General features: G+C 41.3%; 1 protein-coding gene across 2 annotated transcripts in view; it reads left to right on the forward strand.

The window, feature by feature from the left end:
* ATP1B3 (ATPase Na+/K+ transporting subunit beta 3) overlaps window positions 1-18485 on the forward strand; it is a 54806-nt gene that overhangs the window by 19264 nt on the left and 17057 nt on the right. For both annotated transcript variants that reach the window (XM_075937637.1, XM_075937638.1), the window contains 2 exons: window positions 1010-1138; window positions 14897-15004. In XM_075937637.1, the coding sequence (XP_075793752.1) occupies window positions 1010-1138; window positions 14897-15004 (237 nt within the window). The remainder of the gene's footprint in view (window positions 1-1009; window positions 1139-14896; window positions 15005-18485) is intronic.

Consider the following 18485-nt stretch of genomic DNA (forward strand, 5'->3'; position numbering starts at 1 on the left):
TTTTCCATCTGCAAGTGGAGTGAGTTTTGTCTTGTGTGCCAATATAGAGGTCCTGTGTGCTTGTTCAGGTGTGTGCCACTGTGATACCCACCAGTTGCTAACAACTATCTTTTTTTAATATATTTTTAAATTATTTTTACCGCATCCAGAAGCAAGAAGTAAATAGCAATGCTTAGCTCTCATACTGTGCTTTTCCTTAGTAGATCATATAATATTTTACAAAGGAGAGCACAATCATCACTATTTTATAGATGTGGAAACTGAGGTATAAACTAATGACTCTAAGGTCAGTAACACATCCAGGAATAGAACCCAGCTCTCCTAAACCACAATCCCATGCACTAGTCATTGGGCCACAACATTATAGATGGAGGGATTAAAATCAAAATTTTCAAAGTCAAGTGACTGAATAAATTATCCCATAAACAGATGTTCAGAACCTGCATCTCCCATAGATTTCAGTTCCTGTGTTTCTCAGTGTCTCACTTTGCCTGCCTGACACATGCCAAATTCTTGTGTCAGAAGAACAGATCGATTTTTAAATATGGATAAAATGTTATCTGCTTTCACTAGGGTTTCCCAGTGGCTGGTGATTATTCACATAGAGCATTGCACATAAGTTTCTGTAACCAGTGGGATATAATCAGTTGCTTAACTCTCAAAGACAAGCTGGCAGAGCAAAAATTATCTCCAGAATCTAGGGAAGGAGAATCCTCCTGTTGAAGTTTTAATTATTATTATTAAATGGAATGGCCTTTTAAAAACTGAACTTACGTATTTGGGGTGGGGTTGGCGCATGTGTATGTGTGTGTGTGTATTTATTTATATACATTTTAATGCTGAAACACAAGGTTCAGGAAGATCTAATTTGGTGACTCTGGCTGAGTGGCGGACTCAAGACCAATCCAAAGTCCTACTGAACTACAATCCTGGGTATCAAAGTAAAAAATTAAAATTATGTTCAGTTGAAAATAAATACTCTGTTAATTTGAGTTCTTTAATTTTACAGGTCTAATCTTGCTGTTTTATCTGGTATTCTATGGCTTCCTAGCAGCACTCTTTACATTCACCATGTGGGTTATGCTTCAGACTTTGAGCAGAGATATTCCTAAATATCGTGACCGGATTTCTAGTCCAGGTAACTGTACTTTATTTTTTTATGTCTGGATTTTAAATTAGAATAAGATCAAATGTAGCTAACTTCTTTTTAAGATAAAGTATATATTCCATGAGGGTGTAGTTTTAGACTAACAAAAAGCTTTAAAGGAGGACTCTTACAATGTGTAGATCATTTGGTCTTTGTAGGTTTGCAGTACAAAGGGATTTTTTAGGCCCTGTTTACTGACTGATATCTTTAAATTCACTCCTTTTTAGTTATTCCTGGACTTTGCCAGACATTTAAATTACAGTTTTCAATCGTGTGTCTGTGTGTGTCTGTGTGTGTCTGTGTGTGTGTGTGTGTGTGTGTGTGTGTGTGTGTGGGTTATACAGCATTGTTGCTTCACTGCAATAGTAAAAGCAAGGTTTTGTTAAAAGCATACAGCTGAAATAGCCAAGAAAAGAGAGAGTGACTGGGAAACAAATCTTATTGTGGAAGTATTTGGGATATTTTCTGTTTGTAGCAGAAGCCACCTTCGGATATTAATTGCTCAAAGTATAAGTTGGATATGATATAAAAGATAGTGAAGATTTTACATGTTTTAAAATACAGAACTCAGTGAAAAAATAAAGCTTTCATAGCAAGATAGGAATAGGCATTCTCGATCATATCAATGGCCCATGATGCTAACAATGGCTAGAGGTGGTCTTAAACACTAAAAGATGAGGGTTCTTCCAAAACTTTTAATATTTAGTATTACAATTATTAATCTATTATCTAGTGGCTAATCTTTTTGAATACTGCTGTCACAAACCACTGAGGCTTGGAATTCTACAAGCTAGTTGTATGGAGGGATATTTCCTTTTATCGGTTTTGGATCTGCCTTCTTTCACTTTAATTGGATGGCCATGTGATCTTGTATTATGAAACAGTGTCAGAGTTCCTGATTTACATTTGTTATACCACTATTTGTGTAGGCATGTCTTTTTTTTTAATTGTCTCCTTTCTAAGGTAAACAAACTTAAAATGGAAACATCTTTTCTTATGGGATTTTTTTTCATGCCCATAATCATTCTCATCTCCGAATCCCCTCCTTCTACTATGTCCTGATTTAAAAGTAGAGAACCAGAAATAATTTTCTCTGAGGGCACACCATTCCATTTTACATAATGGTGTAATATTTTATTTTAATTTATCTTTTTATATATTTATAATGTATGCATCAGCTTTTTAACCCCTGTTTCATATTGAGCAGAGATCTTCATTGTGTTGTCTGCAGTGATACTTCAGCTCAGGCTGAATTTAGAACTGAGTTAAAATATGAAACCTTCAGATTATATCCTCACATATGAATTACTTTGCATTTATCAATGTTATGTTTGTTCATTGGTTCCTTAAAGAATTTGGATTCAGTACAATGTTCCCTTCTGCTTTTGATTTAGGTCCTCTTGTACTTGTAGTAGGGATGTCAATGAGACTATACGATTAACCGATAAGCCTAAGTTTATCTGTTAATCATGTTGACTACTTGCATTCCCCCCACCTCTTTTGCTGCCTCCGTGTCAGAGGCAGCAGGGGGAAGCAGGAGCTGGTGCTGGGGGGAGCTGGCTTAAAAACCCATTCCTCCCAGCACCGCCTCCACGGTGCTACCTTCCCCTTGCAGCAGCATGGGGCGGGAGCAAGAGAGGCTGCTGCAAAGCAGCCTCTGTCAGCTGTGGGCCATGTCTGCGTGGGGAACCATTTTTTAAACTGGCTACCATCATGGATTGGATTCACCCTGCAGCAGCACAGGGTAGCAGGGGGCTCCCCAGGAATGGGGCCAGAACACACTGGCTGCCAGTCCAGCCCCCAGAAACTATCAAATAGTCATGTAACCTCAAAGATTTCATGCAGTTACACAACTATTCAAGTACCCGATAGCTAACATTCCTACTTTATAGCCAATCAAATATTCATTAAAAATAAGTTAAGGTTGTAAGCACATACCAGTGGCTTGCATGTATATTACTTTTTTTAAACAAAAAACCCCTCCTAAACATTAAAAACGCAAGTTTTGAAAAATCAGAGTTGCACTTCAAGTTCCTAAAATACTTTCTCTGTCTCTGTGGAGATGCCAGCCTACCATTTGCTCTTCAATATTCTATATTATAAAAAAAAACTAACTGCAGGACACTAGTTGTAGAATATTTTATGTATAAAGAATCTGGTAGCAAGCCATTACTGACTTCTGCTCACATACGAGGTTTATGCATAGGGCATAATAGTTAATGTCACTTGGAGAATTGGTGACTACAGAATTTTAGAGCAGAGTATACCCTATGAGGAGCCAAGTTCCCTTAGCACTTTGAAAGATCAAGCTTTTTTAATGAAAAGCAGGAATAATTTTTTAATTCCCATTTACTGTTTTTCCAGTTGTGAATTGATAAAATTGTATATGTATTGTGTGACTAAAGAAGACCATAAAATGACACTCTGACAATGATTATAAAGAGGTAGTTAGTCTGCATCTGCTAAAACAAGTAGGAGTCCTGTGTCACTTTAACCATGATCTACACTAGGGAGTTATTTCAAAATAACCCCTTCTTATTTCAAAATATAAGCATATTGTCCACACTAACAAGCCTGTTATTTCCAAATATCGGGCTGGTTATTTTGAAATCTGTACTCCTGCTTTCCTTGGGAAATAATTTTATTTTGAAATAGTTATTTCTGGAGTTATTTCTAATTTAGTTATTTCTGGAGTTTTTATTTCTAATTTAGTTATTTTGCAGTGTCCTAGTATAGACATGCCCTTAAAGACTAACTGATTTACTTGGGCATAATCTTGTGGATTCCATGCATCTGACAGTGTTTTTACCTACAAAAGCGAATGTCCAAATAAATCTGTTAAGGTATGTCTACACTACAATGTTAATTCGAACTAACTTAGTTCAAATTAGTTAATTCGAACTAACAGATCCAGACTAAAAAACTAGTTTGAATTAGCGTTTTGCTAATTCGAACTAACATGTCCACATTAAGTGGACCCTGAACCGGGCTTAAGGATGGCTGGAAGCAGTGCCGGCAGGGCATCAGAGAAGAACTTAGAGCGTGGAGATGCTTTCTCAGGCTAGCCGAGGGCTGTGCTTAAAGGGTCCCGACCCCCACCCTGGACAGACAGTTCTCAGGGGTGCCCCGCTTGCAAAGCAGTCCTGGCTTGGAGTGCCTGGACTACCCACACTGGGCACATCACACCACTCGGCCATCAGACCGGCTGCACTTGCCGCAAGCTGCCATCTGGGGAGAGGGGACAATTGGGGGGCTGCAGGAGAGCTTCTACCCCCAGAAGCCCGCAGAGCCAGCCCAGTCCTCCCCATCGGGGGCTCGTACCCCATTCCTCCCTCATCTCCTTCCACTTACCCTTCCCTAGCCCCTCTTCTTGATGTACAAAATAAAGATAACGTGTCTTCCAAAATGGAATCTCTCTTTATTGAACAAAACTGGGGGAGACTGGGAAAAGGAGGTGGGAGAGGGGAGGGCAACTAAAATGATCAGGGGTTGGGAACAGGTCCCATATGAAGAGAGGCTAAAGAGACTGGGACTTTTCAGCTTAGAAAAGAGGAGACGGAGGGGGGACAGGATAGAGGTCTCTAAAAGCATGAGTGGGGTGGAGAGGGTGCATACTGAAAAGTTCTTCATTAGTTCCCATAAAGGAGGACTAGAGGACACCAAAGGAAAGGAATGGGTAGCAGGCTTCAAACTAGTAACAGAAAGTTGTTCTTCACAAAGCAAAGAGTCAACCTGTGGAACTCCTTGCTGCAGGAGGCTGTGAAGGCTAGAACTAGAACAGAGTTTAAAGGGAAGTGAGATCAAGTCATGGAGGTTGGGTCCATGGAGTGGTATTAGCCAGGGGGTAGGAGTGGTGTCCCTGCCCAAGGTTTGTGGAAGACTGGAGAGGGATGGCACGAGACAAATGGCTTGGTCACTGTCTTCGGTCCATCCCCTCCAGGGTCCCTAGGGTTGGCCGCTGTCAGCAGACAGGCTACTGGGCTAGATGGACCTTTGGTCTGATCCAGGACGGCCATTGTAAGCTCAGGGCTCAGGGTCGGGGGTCTCACTGGACCCCCTTGATTCTCTTGCACACCTGCTCCTGGGTGGGCAGCTGGCAGCTCTCCTGCCCTAGACGGCCACTTTCCTGTGCCTAGTGCGGAGATCGTGGACGAGGTCCACGATGTCCGCACTAGCCCAGGCGGGTGCCTGCCTCTTGCGTTCCCGGGCAAGCTCCCGGGAGCACTGGGGGGCATCGGGTGGGTGGTTCGATGTGTGCCAGGTGCAGGGTCTGCTGGCTGGGTGCTGGCAGGCTTGCACCTGGCACGGGCACCGTAGCCAGCCCGTGCCCCTTTAAGGAGTCCGGGGCCGGGAGGGGGGCAGAAGAGTTTCCCTGGTGTTGGCCAGAGTGGCCACCAGGGAAAGCGGGGGAGGGCTAGCCTCCCACTAGTTTGAATTAAGGGGCTACACACCCCTTAATTCGAACTAGCTAGTTCGAACTAGGCTTAATCCTCGTAAAATGAGGTTTTCCTAGTTCGAACTAAGCGCTCCGTTAGTTCGAATTTAATTCGAACTAACGGAGCGCTAGTGTAGCGCCTATGAAAGTTAGTTCGAACTAACGTCCGTTAGTTCGAACTAACTTTGTAGTGTAGACATACCCTTAGTCTTTTAAGGTGCTTCAGTGATTATTAAGCATTGTAGCGTTGGTGGTTACTATTAGCCTGTGTTCCAGGCTTTTCTGAGAACACTGCTGTGAGTGAGTTAAGGTAGTTTAGGGACTTTAGAAGTTCAATCTTAACTTTTCCCTGAGTTTCTAATGTCTTTAAAAGGTAATATTTACTCAAACTACTGATATTTGCCTGCGACTAGAATTTGACCTTAACATTTTTTTATCCTTACTTTCTTTTAAAATGGTCCTAAAGTCTACTGAAGACTTCAGTTCCTGCACACCCTAGGGTGTGATCAATCCAGCAGACCTTAGAAGGTTTGAGGGAAAATGCCACTTTGGTCTGCTGGCCACAAAGACTCCTGCTAACTACAGTGCCTATCCACCATCTTGTGGAGGTGAGTTCTGTTGCTGCAGACCTCCTTATGTGGCTCTCAAAGTCTTGAGTTAGCAAAATGGGGTAACTGGAGAGGAAAAGCTCCCTACGTCTCTTTTATGTTCCAAGCCCTTTAGCAGGATTTGTGGGGAGTGAAGAACCACTTCCTCCAGCTGCTTTCCTGGGCTCCTGTTGGAGTTTATATTTTTTTCCTGTAATCTCTGTTGTGAAACTTAACTTCTGGCCTCCTGTGAACTGTAGGAAGTTCATCAGAGCCCTGAAGGCCACGTTTTCACTTGCTACGCCAAAGATTGAACTTGTGGTGTTTTATTTAGCGGATCTAATTAAGACCTGCTAAATTGAGTGCTGAAGGCGGGTCTCATCAGCACTGGTCCTCCAGGCAGTTGCTCCCATCGGCCTCCCTGTGTGATACCTTAAGCCAAGCTTGGCACTGTTAAGACAACTTAGCTATCTATTTTAGGTAGCTAGAGGTGTGTATCTTAACCTGACCTTCCAGGTATAGTGTAGACCTGGCATAAGTTTTAGATTGTTTCCTTTTCAGTGCCAGATGGGGCAGTTAGCTTCTGAACTCCTGATGCTCCAAAATAAGTTTATCTTCTTTGAACTGCTAGCTAACAAAAATGAGGTTTATGAACCTAACTTCCTTAACCCAAAAATACATAACATGTTAGTCTAGGCGCGCTCTCCTATGTGCATTGCAATTTGTACCCTGGTATGTTATGTTCTCTGGAGCCCTGCCTACTCTCATATCACTTTGTTTACACAGACAGGGTTTTTTTTTGAGGGGCAGGTCCTGAATTACTGGCCCTAGTACAACTGTCCTTTTACGTAGCAATGAGCAAAAATAGGTGCTTTGGGAGGGCACGGTATTTTCTTCCTTTTCCTCTCGATCCCCCAAACCTTTAGAATGAAACTAATTTTACCATAACAAGTCAGTCCCACCAATCAGATTACATGTTGAGTTCAATTTGTGGCTATGGAAAGGGCATTACAGTTTTTCATGTATGTATTCATTTTAATATAAGTTTATATATCAAGCATCTTTTGACACTGACAAGATCATTGATGCAAAGTTGCGCAACAACAATACTAAATTAAATGTTAAGTGTTACTTTTGGTCTTGTTTGCTAGATCTCAGTTGAGGATTTTTTTTTTGTATCTTTCTTTGTGTGATAGGTTTTTTGTTTTGTTGAAGAAAGTAGTCAAAATTTAATTTGGGACTACATTAAGCAGCTCTAATTTCATCATAATTTCAGATGCTTTAAAATTTTGTGATAGTTCTACTTCATTGGTCGATCTTATTTTGAGGCTGATATATTCTTTGTGGATTTAAAAAAGGAGAGGGCAGAATTCTGACTTAAACTTATCCACTAGGGATGTAAAATCCCATTTAATTGGTTAAGCAGTTAAACATGAGGCATGTCTGCACTAGGCAATTATTTCAAAATAACTACTCCCAAAATAATTTTGAAATAACGTGCTCACACTAAAGGGAAGCCTCAAAATTAGTCCAAGGCAGGCTCCATTAATGTTGGACGTGGTACCTCAACTTAGAGCCCTAGGAAGCACCGGGGAGTAATTAGTTTGAATTACTCTGAGGAGTAGCGATTTCAAAATAGCGGCACTGGATCATCTACACTACTGCTATTTTAAGCTAACCATTTTGAAATTAGCCTTATTCAGGAGTTGTTTTGAAATTATTAGTTTATTTCGAAATAACAGACTTAGTAGTGTAGATGTTAAATATCGATGTTAGTAGTGTAAGGATGTTAAATACTAGTCGAGTAGTCGATGGAATTTCCATCGACTACTCGACTAGTTGTTAAGAAAGGGCACTTTAAGCGTTCACTTCCAGCTTGGTCTGCGTTTGGGCACAACTCCCAGCTACTGCTCTGCACTCCTAAATGGACAGAGAGGAGCCGGTGCACACCGGCTCATTCTCTGGTCCCCCGCTGGGTCTCACGACAACCCTCATGCTGCCACACTGCATTTTTAAATGGGATGCAGCAATGACAGCCAGGCCCCCGTCCTGATCCCCCTCATGTTGCCCCTCTGCACTTTTAAAGGGACGCAGCAGCAGCTAGCTTGTGCTGAGAGACAAGCAGACAGGCTACCACTGCTGTGTCCCTTTAAAAATGCAGAGGGGCAGCGTGAGGGGGGTTGGGGAGGGAGCCTGCTGCTGCATCCCTTTTAAAAATGCAGAATGGCAGCATGAGGGTTGTTCTGAAACCCAGTGGGGGATCAGAGAATGAGCCCCGTGTCTTTGTAGGTCGGCTCCTCTCTGTCCTTTAAGAGTACAGAGCGGGGCTGGGGAGGGGAGGAAGGGCTGATCTAGTAGTGGATAGTAGGACTTACCGGGTAGTTGACTACTTCTTCACATCCCTAATGGACGCTCCACTTGTTATTTTGAAATAATGCCCAGGTCTATACTAGGGAGTTATGTTTCCCACAATAACCATTTAAAAGGAGTCAAGAGGGTGCTTGGCAGTGGTATACTGCAACCCAGCCTACTGCGGCCAGGCTGGAGTGGTCTCACCACAGGAGAGGGCTGCTGCCTGCTCTGCCTACTGAGGGCCCTGTGGGGCTGGAGCAGCACCTTACCCGTGGCAGGTGGGGAGCTGTTCCAGGCCCTACTGGTTAACCGGAACTGATAAGTCATTCATGTCTCTTGTCCACCGAGTTTCTATTTTAACAAGGAAGTGACTACTACTACTCTGTGAAATAGACAATAAAAGGTTACATTTTAATCCTATAGAATTGTGCATCTCATTCTTTGTACTGGCCTGAAAATTTACTTTTGTTACTGATCTTAACGTTGAGCCTACAAAATGATTTTGCAATAGGTTTCCGTGCACTGGTACAGAGTGGTACAAGACTGCACTTTTGCCTAACCTCATAGATTTAAGGAAGGTAAATTCTTAAATGAGGAACAAAAGTTTTAAATACAGCTGACTGGGTGTTATATTAATATTTCGTTAATGAAGATAGCAGGGTATTGTATACAGGTTGGATCTCCTTGGTCTAGCACCCTTAGGGCCTGACTAGACCCAGATGAGGGATTTTTCTGGACCAGGGGAGGTCATTTCCAGCCTCCCTGCTGTCGTTTCCTCCCCCCCCTTCTCTGCCCTGGACCCCCACCAGGCTCCTGTCGGCCCCCCACAATGCAACCCAGCTGAGCCATTTGCTGGCTCCTGTCCCACCCCCCACAGCTCAGCTGAGCTACTTGCTGGTTCCTGGCTCCCTACCCCCCTGCAACCCATCTGAGCCGCATGTTGCCCTCGCACACACTCCTTGCACTGTGCCATGGGTCTCTGATCCATGGATGTTGCCAGACCATAGTTCCGGTTTATAGAGGTGCAACCTGTACTGTAACTGTTCTAGAAAGAGCTATTATCACTTCTAGACACTATTTTCAAAGTGTGTGTGTGTGTGTATTTTCAAATATTTACTTCAGATGTTCTAGAGAATAAAATAACTTATGATAAATATATTTTTTAATTGCTCAGCATTGCCCTATCTCTCCTACTGACTTAAATGGGAATAGTTTTACAATCTCAGTTTTACCTAGAACATGGAGCCAGTTAGAACATCCCAGAGCTGGGGGGAGCAGGTTGGGCTATCTGTAGTCACTTCCACCCTTTTTTAATTGAAGTGAAGTGCTGCATGCTTAGAAACAAATTCACCTAGTGTAAGTTTAATCAATTTTTGCCTTAATCTATAAATTTCAGACAATTGTTGTCACTTAGTTTCTGATCATATATTTAACAGCTAATACAGAGCAGGTAGAAGCCTCAGCAGTTACTGAGTATTGAGACACTCTTCAGAATGGTCATTTCAGTGGCTAGTCCAGTATTCTGACTCTGTTCACTTCACACATTAATTAGCTTTCTTCCAATAAACATTAAACATTTGTGCAATGTGCATGTCGAAATTTCAACTTGCATAGAATCCACGCAGTTTTCTTATCATGTCTGTCACCTTACCCATGTTTTTCCTTTTTAGCATTATGTTGTATATTTTATTACACTGATTGACTTCCTCTTATCTAAGTCCACCAGCACGGTACTGTCCATGAACAAAACATCACCATTGCCCTTCAGTAATTTTGCTTATGATCTTTAAGGTCAGGTCTACGCTACAAGGGAAGGTCAGCTTAAGGTATGCAATTCCAGCTACATAAATAACTTAACTGGAGTTGATGTATCATAAGCCAAAATTTGGAGTTCTCAATGGGAGAAACATTCCTGTTGACTTCCCTTACTCCTCACAACAGCAAGGAGTACTATGGTCGACTGGGGCACCCTCAGTGTTAAATTTACCAGGTCTTTACTAGACCCTTTAAATCAAATAGCGGAAGATTGACTGCCACAGCATCAATCTTCTCATTAGTATAGATGTAGCTTAAGGTGCTTTGTTCAGTTTCAGGACCTTGGTATTCAGTTGTTCCTCAACATGGTTCTTTAAGCTTTTAAAACCATAGAATATTCTAGTGTATAAAATAAAGTGTAAATCCTGAAATTTATAACAAAGCAGACAAAAAAGCAACTCATCTGACTTCCTTCCCTCATTTCCGTGTTGTGTTGACATTCCACTGTGATTTTGACATTTCCAGTATCATAGAGGCTGTGATTTTTGCTTGAGGGGTGTGGAGAAAGTTAAATTTAAAATGATTGCACTCCATACCTTTTGCAGCTTAGGGCATTGGTTTGCTTTTTCTCTTAACAATAAATGTGTCTTATTAAGTTTGCAGCTTAGCTGTAATGTATTAACCAAAGAACTTCAAGGTAGAAAGATTGTGATACTTGGATTGCTACTTAATATTTTTAATTTTGTGTTTTCTGTAAATTAAGAACTGAATAATGTATTCCTATTTGAAGAGTATTATAATAATGCATGTTTTTGTTCAATTTTTATCTCTTTATGATTGGACATTTATTGCATTTACCTTAACTTTATCATGTCTTTACTTGCAGTGTAACATGTTATAGACCTGTCTATAAATCTTAAATTTATATAAAAATGCACACACAGGTCAAAGGGTTTTTTTATTTTAAATTTTTAGTTACAAAAATCAAATTACCTGATTTCTATGAGAGATGTTAGCATGTAGTTCATATGATTAACCAATAAGCATGGTCTCATTGGTTAATCCTAACTATTGCATGCACTCCTCCCGTGGTGCCTCAAGGGGTGGGAGGAGGAGTGGGAGCTGGTGCAGGAGTGAAGGAAGAAGAGGGGGATCTGGCCCTTAGAGAGGGGAAGAGGGGCAGCTTAAAAGCCAGCTCCCCTTGAGCACCAGGTCCCGCCTGCCACCCCTGCATGTAAATGTGTAACCACTGAGAAATTCAGTAGCTAAACATTTCAAAAAAACATGTTTGCTAACATCCCTAATTTCTGTAATGGTCATTTGATTTATCTTCAGTGAGGGTGTAATAGTATTCACTATGGCAGGGGTGGGCAATAATTTTTGCTGGGGACCACTTCCAAAATTTTTAAAGTGTCCTTGGGCTGCACCAGAAGGGTGCAGGAGGAGCGTGGCTGGAATACTTCCCTGCTTCCCCACCCGCAGGCCATGATTGGTCTGGGGGTGGGGGAGCAGGTGAAGTCTTTGTCCTGTCCCCAGAGGTTACCTCAGGGCGCCCTTGCCCCTAGCGGTGGGAGGAGACTTCGCGTGCTCCCCTTCTGCCCCCAGACCAATCAAGGCTTGGGAGCGTGGGAGCATGTCAAGTCTCCTCCCGCCCTGTCGGAAGCACGGCACTTCTAAGCACTGTGCGTACCTTGCAGGATGGGGGCAGGTTGGAGGAATCTTTGCACTCTCCCCGGCACTAGGCAAATCAGGACTTGGGGGCAGGCGAGCATGCAAAGTCTCCACCCGCCCTGCTAGGAGTGGATGGCGCTTCTAAGCACCGTGCACTCCTGGCAGGACAGAGGAAACTTCTTGTGCTCTCTTCCGCCCCTGCCACCCCCCCCCCCCATCCCCAAGTCCTGATTGGCCTGGGGGCAGGAAAGAGAGCAGGGCCTCCGTGGGCCGGATCCAGCCTGCAGAGGCCCTTTTGCCCATCCCTGCAGTAGGGGAATGGACTTGATGACCTCTCGAGGTTCTTTTCAGTTCTGATTCAATGAAATATACCAAGCATAAGTCAGTCTCGTATTTGGCATCAGGGCAGTTTATGACTATAAAATTGGGCTCACTTTCCATTTGTAAGTGCTATCAGATCATTAAATTTATCTGTTAAAAACATTGATTAGTTCCTCTTGTGGAAGTTTACCAGGCTGCTGTAAAAGTCCCCAATCTTGGATCCCCCATCCTCTTAGACTGGTTGGGTCTTGACAGAGTCCAGTCACTTTCTTATGGTTGGGTCTCCTCGCATGTTCTTGCAGTAGAGATATAACAACCTTTTTGGTTTGCTGGTATCCTTAGTCTTTTCCTAGAATGCTTATGGATCAGCACAAAGAAAGTGATGTGGACAATAAACCTGTTGAAAGTATGTAACGTGAGTTTTTTGGAAAAACTTTTGTGCTTGCTGCGGACAGAAGCAAAAGAATCCTATGATCATGCAGCTTCTAAGCAAATAAACTGTACACAGGCTTAGAGCTGGACATGGCAGCAATGGTGCAACAAATCTGTGTGGCTGTATGGAAGGGGAACCTGAGGTACACTGCCTCATGGCATTGGAGGCTGTGGGACTTTGTTTTCAGAATTTAGACAGCAGGACTGCAATGCTAATTCTCTCCATGCCTCCCCAGTTTGTTATATTGCTCCCAGAGTTCCACTGAAACAATATCTCATTCTTTGGAAACTTATGTGATAGTTAAAGCAAGTAACATAAACTTTATAAAGGAATTTATAAAGCATATCTCTTATCCAAAGCACAAGAGAGACACAGATCTATGAGAAAATAACCTAACTCGGTACAAAAAATGCCACTTATTCCAGTGGCATTGGCACTCCAAAGAACCAGGTTTGGTCAATCCTTCCAAGATCCCTACAGCATTCTTTGCTCTTTCTCCTGCCCAGTCTTGCAGCCTTTTTCTGGTTTTGTTTCTTAAAATAGCTAGTTTGAAAATTGAGAGCCTCCTTTGTATAAAATTCAGGTGAGCCATCCTCCCTCCTTTCAAGTTCCTGTCAGGTGACACATTGCTTAGAGCCCCACTTGGGATAACTGGTTCTTCTGGACTGTAACTAGCTAGTTGCTTTTCCTAGGGAGTGACCATTTGAATGGAAAACCCTCCATGTTAATGGTTCTTAATTACTCTCCATTGTTAGCCCTCTGCTGACACCTCATGGAATTCCAGTTCAGTATGGAGGTTAAAAGACAACAGTGAAGGTACAGTGCAGTTTAAAGTAAAAATGGCATTAATCAACCAAAATAGGGTTTATAGTTTCATGTATCAGACCATCATATTGGCATTTAGATAGGACTTGGTGCTTGCCCTGGGAAACAGCTGCTGCTGGTTTGAGAAGGAGAACCTATGCTTTTGTGAGCCCCATAGAAAAGGTGACTGAGTCAAGAAGTGTGCTTTCAAAAGGAATATATAAAATGTTCGTCTCAGGAAGTCATTCTGTCCCAATTTTAAAAAACAAAACACCATTTTCTTCACATGGGGCTTGCAATGAAACTCTGCTGGGTTTGGTCTACGTAGTTGTACTTTCCATATATTTCTGGATCAATGTGTCATGATTAAATATATTTAAATAATAAATGTATTCAGTGACCCACGGAGAGGGGGGAACTGTTTTTGTCACCCTTTTCCCCCCTTTTATGATGCATAAAGAAGGCCTGGGAAATGCCTTTCTTTTCTCTCTCTTTTTTTTAATTGAAGATACGGAGTGGGTAGATACTACATCCTTAACAATTTTTTTTTCTACAAGGTTTTTCTTATGAAGTTATATAGGTTAATCAGTTGTTTTAAGCTATGTAAATAAAAATTGTATTCTCAGTAGGCCAGCTTTTGCTTATTCAGTGCTTGCCATGTCATTCTACTAGTTTTGTTGCTATCTGCATGCATGCATTAGAAAGACCTAAGTATTTGTTTAAGGTGCAGGTCCTTTTTTGTTCTCTGTGGGTCACCCTAAAATTAAAATGGTATTAGCTTCCAGTGCTTTACTATGTAAAGCATGTCTGGCTTTATAAACCACTCATTTAAAATTAGTAGGTTTGAGCAGTATCCATAGGAGATCACTAGAAATACTTCATATCTCCATTATAGAACAAATATATAATGGAACTAAGAATATGTAAAAATACTCAGGCTTCTTGTTGCATACCGAGTAAGTAAACTGAAGGTAGGGAAGCTGTCTACTGGGCTCTTTTGCACAGCACTTATCTAAAAATTATTTTTTTTTTTAAACAAAGAAGCCTTACTAAAATTTTTGTTGAATATGGAAAGTACAAAGTAAAACTGATCAGTAAAATACTTTAAAACTGCATGTGATTGGCTAATTTTTCTATTCTCAATCTTTTGGGTTTTGGTTTATTATGAATTCTAATTGTAGCTCGCATTTAAATCACAACTTTTATTCAGATTTTGGTATTGATGATTTTAAAAATCTATCAAAACATGGTGGTATAATATGAAAATAACATTGAAATTTCATATTGGTTTGTTTATGATTTGAAAAATGTTTTGTCTGAAAAATAAGAAATGGTATGTATGTGAAAATAGTTGTTTAATATCTGACTTTTACTTTTTTTTTCTTTATAAGGACTTATGATTTCACCAAAGCCAGTCATTGCACTGGAATTTTATTTTAACAAGTCTGATGCCAAGTCATATGCAGAGTATGTTTCAACTCTTAAACAATTTCTAAAATGTAAGTACAGTGTTGTGTGGTTTTTTTTTTTACATTAAACTACTTTTAATTAAACTAATTACAGTGTTTGGACAGATAGTAACTATAATTGCATTCAGTTGATTTCCTTTAGGAGATTGCTTCTGTAGAATTTAGCATTTATTAACTAAATCGGTGTACTCAGATCTGCAGGGTGCACCCCCTTTCCCCCAGGGAGTGTGGAGAAATGCCCCCCAGTTCCACTCCCAGACCCTAACTGTAGCTCTCGGGTACAGGTCCCAGAGTGTGAGGACAGGTTCCAGTATGTAAAGGAGGGGGGACTAGATTTGATATTGTACTTTTAACTAAAGCTATTCTGAACAGTATTTTCTACAGATCAGTACCATTTAAATATTCTGCTTTTCAAGTCCTTTAAATAAATACAATATCCAGAGTTATATGTTTCATCAAAATCAACTATGATTTACAGCTGTGCAGTCTTCACAGTAGGTAATGTGCTTGAACATCTGAGAGAAATTGAGAAGTCCTGCTGCAAGCATTCTTAAGAGTGACATTAAAATGGTTAATGAAATAAACTTGCTTGCAAACAGTAAAATAGTATTTACTTTTTAGATATAATGTCATAATGGTGCATGGTATTTGACAGGTTAGGATGTAGGGAAAGATATAGGACAAAGGGTAGATTACACAAATAGCTTTGCCATTTATTTAATATGAATATGTACATATAAAACCAGAAATTAAGATTAAAATACTGTTAAGATTTTCAAGTCAGACTCAAAAGTTAGTGCCAGAATTCTTTTTTTATACAACATAGTTTGTCCCATTTGTGCAAAAATACCATGATACAGCCTCAAATTACATGATCACATGTGAATTTTTCCATAAGACTCTTCATTCTGTGCACTGAATAAGAGTTGCTCCACTAATAAGGCTATACCATATTGTGTGTTCTCCCTATTTTTTTCAATATTTCGTCCATGCCTGCTGTACACGATTCAAATCTGTTCTGAAGACTGAATTATTTATTTGCCTCAGTGCTTCTCCAGGAGCTCACTGCTATAGTATGATTCTTTCTCAAACAATAATGAATTTATTTTCATATGACTCTTGTGAATTGAGGGAATATTATCCCCATTTTATAGATGGAGACTGCAGGTGTAGAGATTGAAATTAAAGTTATTTACTAATTTTGGGGGTCCCGTTTGAGAAACAGAGAGCCAGATTTTTCATAGTACTTAGCTTTATGTGTATTTAAGCACAGCTTCCAGTGATGGCAGTTGGAGATGGGTGCTTAAGTCTTCCACAAATCAGGCCCCCAACATCTCAAGTTGGATATCCAGCAAATAAGGAATAGAATGGAAAGTCTGATTTAAGCTACTTGTATAGCATTACTCAGGAATTCCTGTGATGTAGTGAAAATGGGATCCAGTTCTCCAGAGCAGCATTCAGCTGCATCTACCAGAAAATCATCTTTTCCCTTACTGCAGTCCCCTGCCAAATTTACCACCCACATTACAACTTCCGCAATAAATGAAGCAGGTGTCCTAAACACAAGTCTCCTTCACTATATAACCTTAATTCATTCCCAGAGCCAATACTTCATGTGCACCTACTCAGGCAGGGGTCCCAAAAATCTATGTCCCAAATACCTTATTTCCCATTTCTAATCCACCGCTGTCCTTGTTCTTTTCTCCTTATTTGATCTTTCACGCTTTCCAACACTGATCTTCAGTTACCAACACCCATATTTCCCTGCTCTCTGGCTCCCAGTGCTGTTCCCCCTTTATGGATGCCTCATCCAATCTCTGGCCTTATCTCTACTTGCCATACTGGAGACTGATCTTCTGGAGTTTGTTTTAGTGGGTCTAGTAAAGACCCACTAAATCAAATGCTGAGGGCACCCCTAGTCAACACTGGTATTCCTCAATTTGTGATTAGTAAGGGGAAGCCAGCCTCCCACCATGAAGATGACACTAAGCTCGTCTTAAGGTATGTTGACTCCAGTTATGTTGTTTTGTGTAACTGGAGTTGCATACCTTAAGTCAGCCTTCTGAGTCTAGTATAGACCTGGTCTCCCTCTCCCTCTCTCTCTCCCTCTCTCTCTCTTTCCCTCTCCCTCTCTTTCCCTCTCCCTCCAGTTCCTTGTCCCATTCTCTTTTCCCAGTCAATGCCAGTTCTCCTCTCTGCATCCCAGATTCTTGTCCAATCTATCTTCGTGCTTCTCACTACCGTGTTGCATCTCAATCTCCTGCAGATTCTCGCCAACTTTTGCCACTGCACCTCTTTCTATTTCGACTGCTACTATTCTCATTCAAGGTCAATTCCTGTAGGATTTTGTTCTGAAGAAACCATGTTTTTCAAGATCATACACATTCCCTGGTACTTTGTAGTCTTTGATGAGGTTGGGAGCATTTTGTGGTAAGAGGTTTTTTTCAGAGGCAAAGGTAATTTTGGACGTCCTCTTTGGATGGTGGAATCTGGCCATGCAGTGGTGTCTTGTACAATGTACCTATCTTTAGTTTTTTAGCTGAAGGCATCCCACTTCACTGTTGTTGTGCAATCCCCAGATGTAGTTTAGTGACCGTGTAGAAATCAATTTCTAAGTCTCAGTAATGAGAGCATCCCCATTGGACAAATAATGAACAAGAAGAGAACAGAGTCCAATTTGATGACTATTTTTTATAGCTGGAGTATTCCATTTTAAAAATGCAGTCCATATTGTCACAATTGTTCTGGGGACAAAAGATCCTTAATGGCCCCTCTTTCTAATCTCTTTAATACATGAATACACTAATGTATTGTACTACCTTTTCCTTATGAATCTTTTGGAGCAATTTGGGCTCAGCAGAGTCCCAGAAAAGTAGGAGTTTTTCTAAGAGAGCAGACAAAAGGCCCTTTCCGAACAGATTTTGTTGTTGTTGTTGTTGCAAAATATGATTTCTTGCTCCTTCAGAAAGTCATGTGTACCTGTATCCCTGTTACTAGCTAAACAAGTGACCAGTTGTCTAGTTTACACTAAGCACTCAACATAGTCGACAGCTATTCTAGACTTTGGGCTTAAGAATTCACTCCAATTCTCCAAAGTCCACTTCCACAATGTTATAGGTGTTGGAGTTTATATCTATCACTCTAGACCAGTGGTCTCCAACTTTTTTATATCCAAGATCACTTTTTAAATGTCAGGACAAGCCAAGATCTACCCCATCCGTTCTCCAAGACCCCACCCCTTCCTTGAGGCCCCACCCTCTCTGATCCCCTTCTCTCCACTTGCTATCCCCAGCCCTTATACACTCTCACTGGGCTGAGACAGGAAGTGTGGGCTCTGGGGTGGGAATGAGGGATTTAGGTGTGAGAAGGGGTGAGAGGTGCAAGCTTTGGGAGGGAATTTGGATGCAGGAGGAGGTATAGTAGGGGATGCTGGCTCAGGGAGGGGGCTCCAAGCTGGGAAGTGTTGGGGTCAGGTGGAGGGTTGGGGTGCTGAGCAAGCTACAGGCTTGTG

Source organism: Pelodiscus sinensis, chromosome 10 (assembly GCF_049634645.1).
Source record: "Pelodiscus sinensis isolate JC-2024 chromosome 10, ASM4963464v1, whole genome shotgun sequence".
Lineage (NCBI taxonomy): Eukaryota > Metazoa > Chordata > Testudines > Trionychidae > Pelodiscus > Pelodiscus sinensis.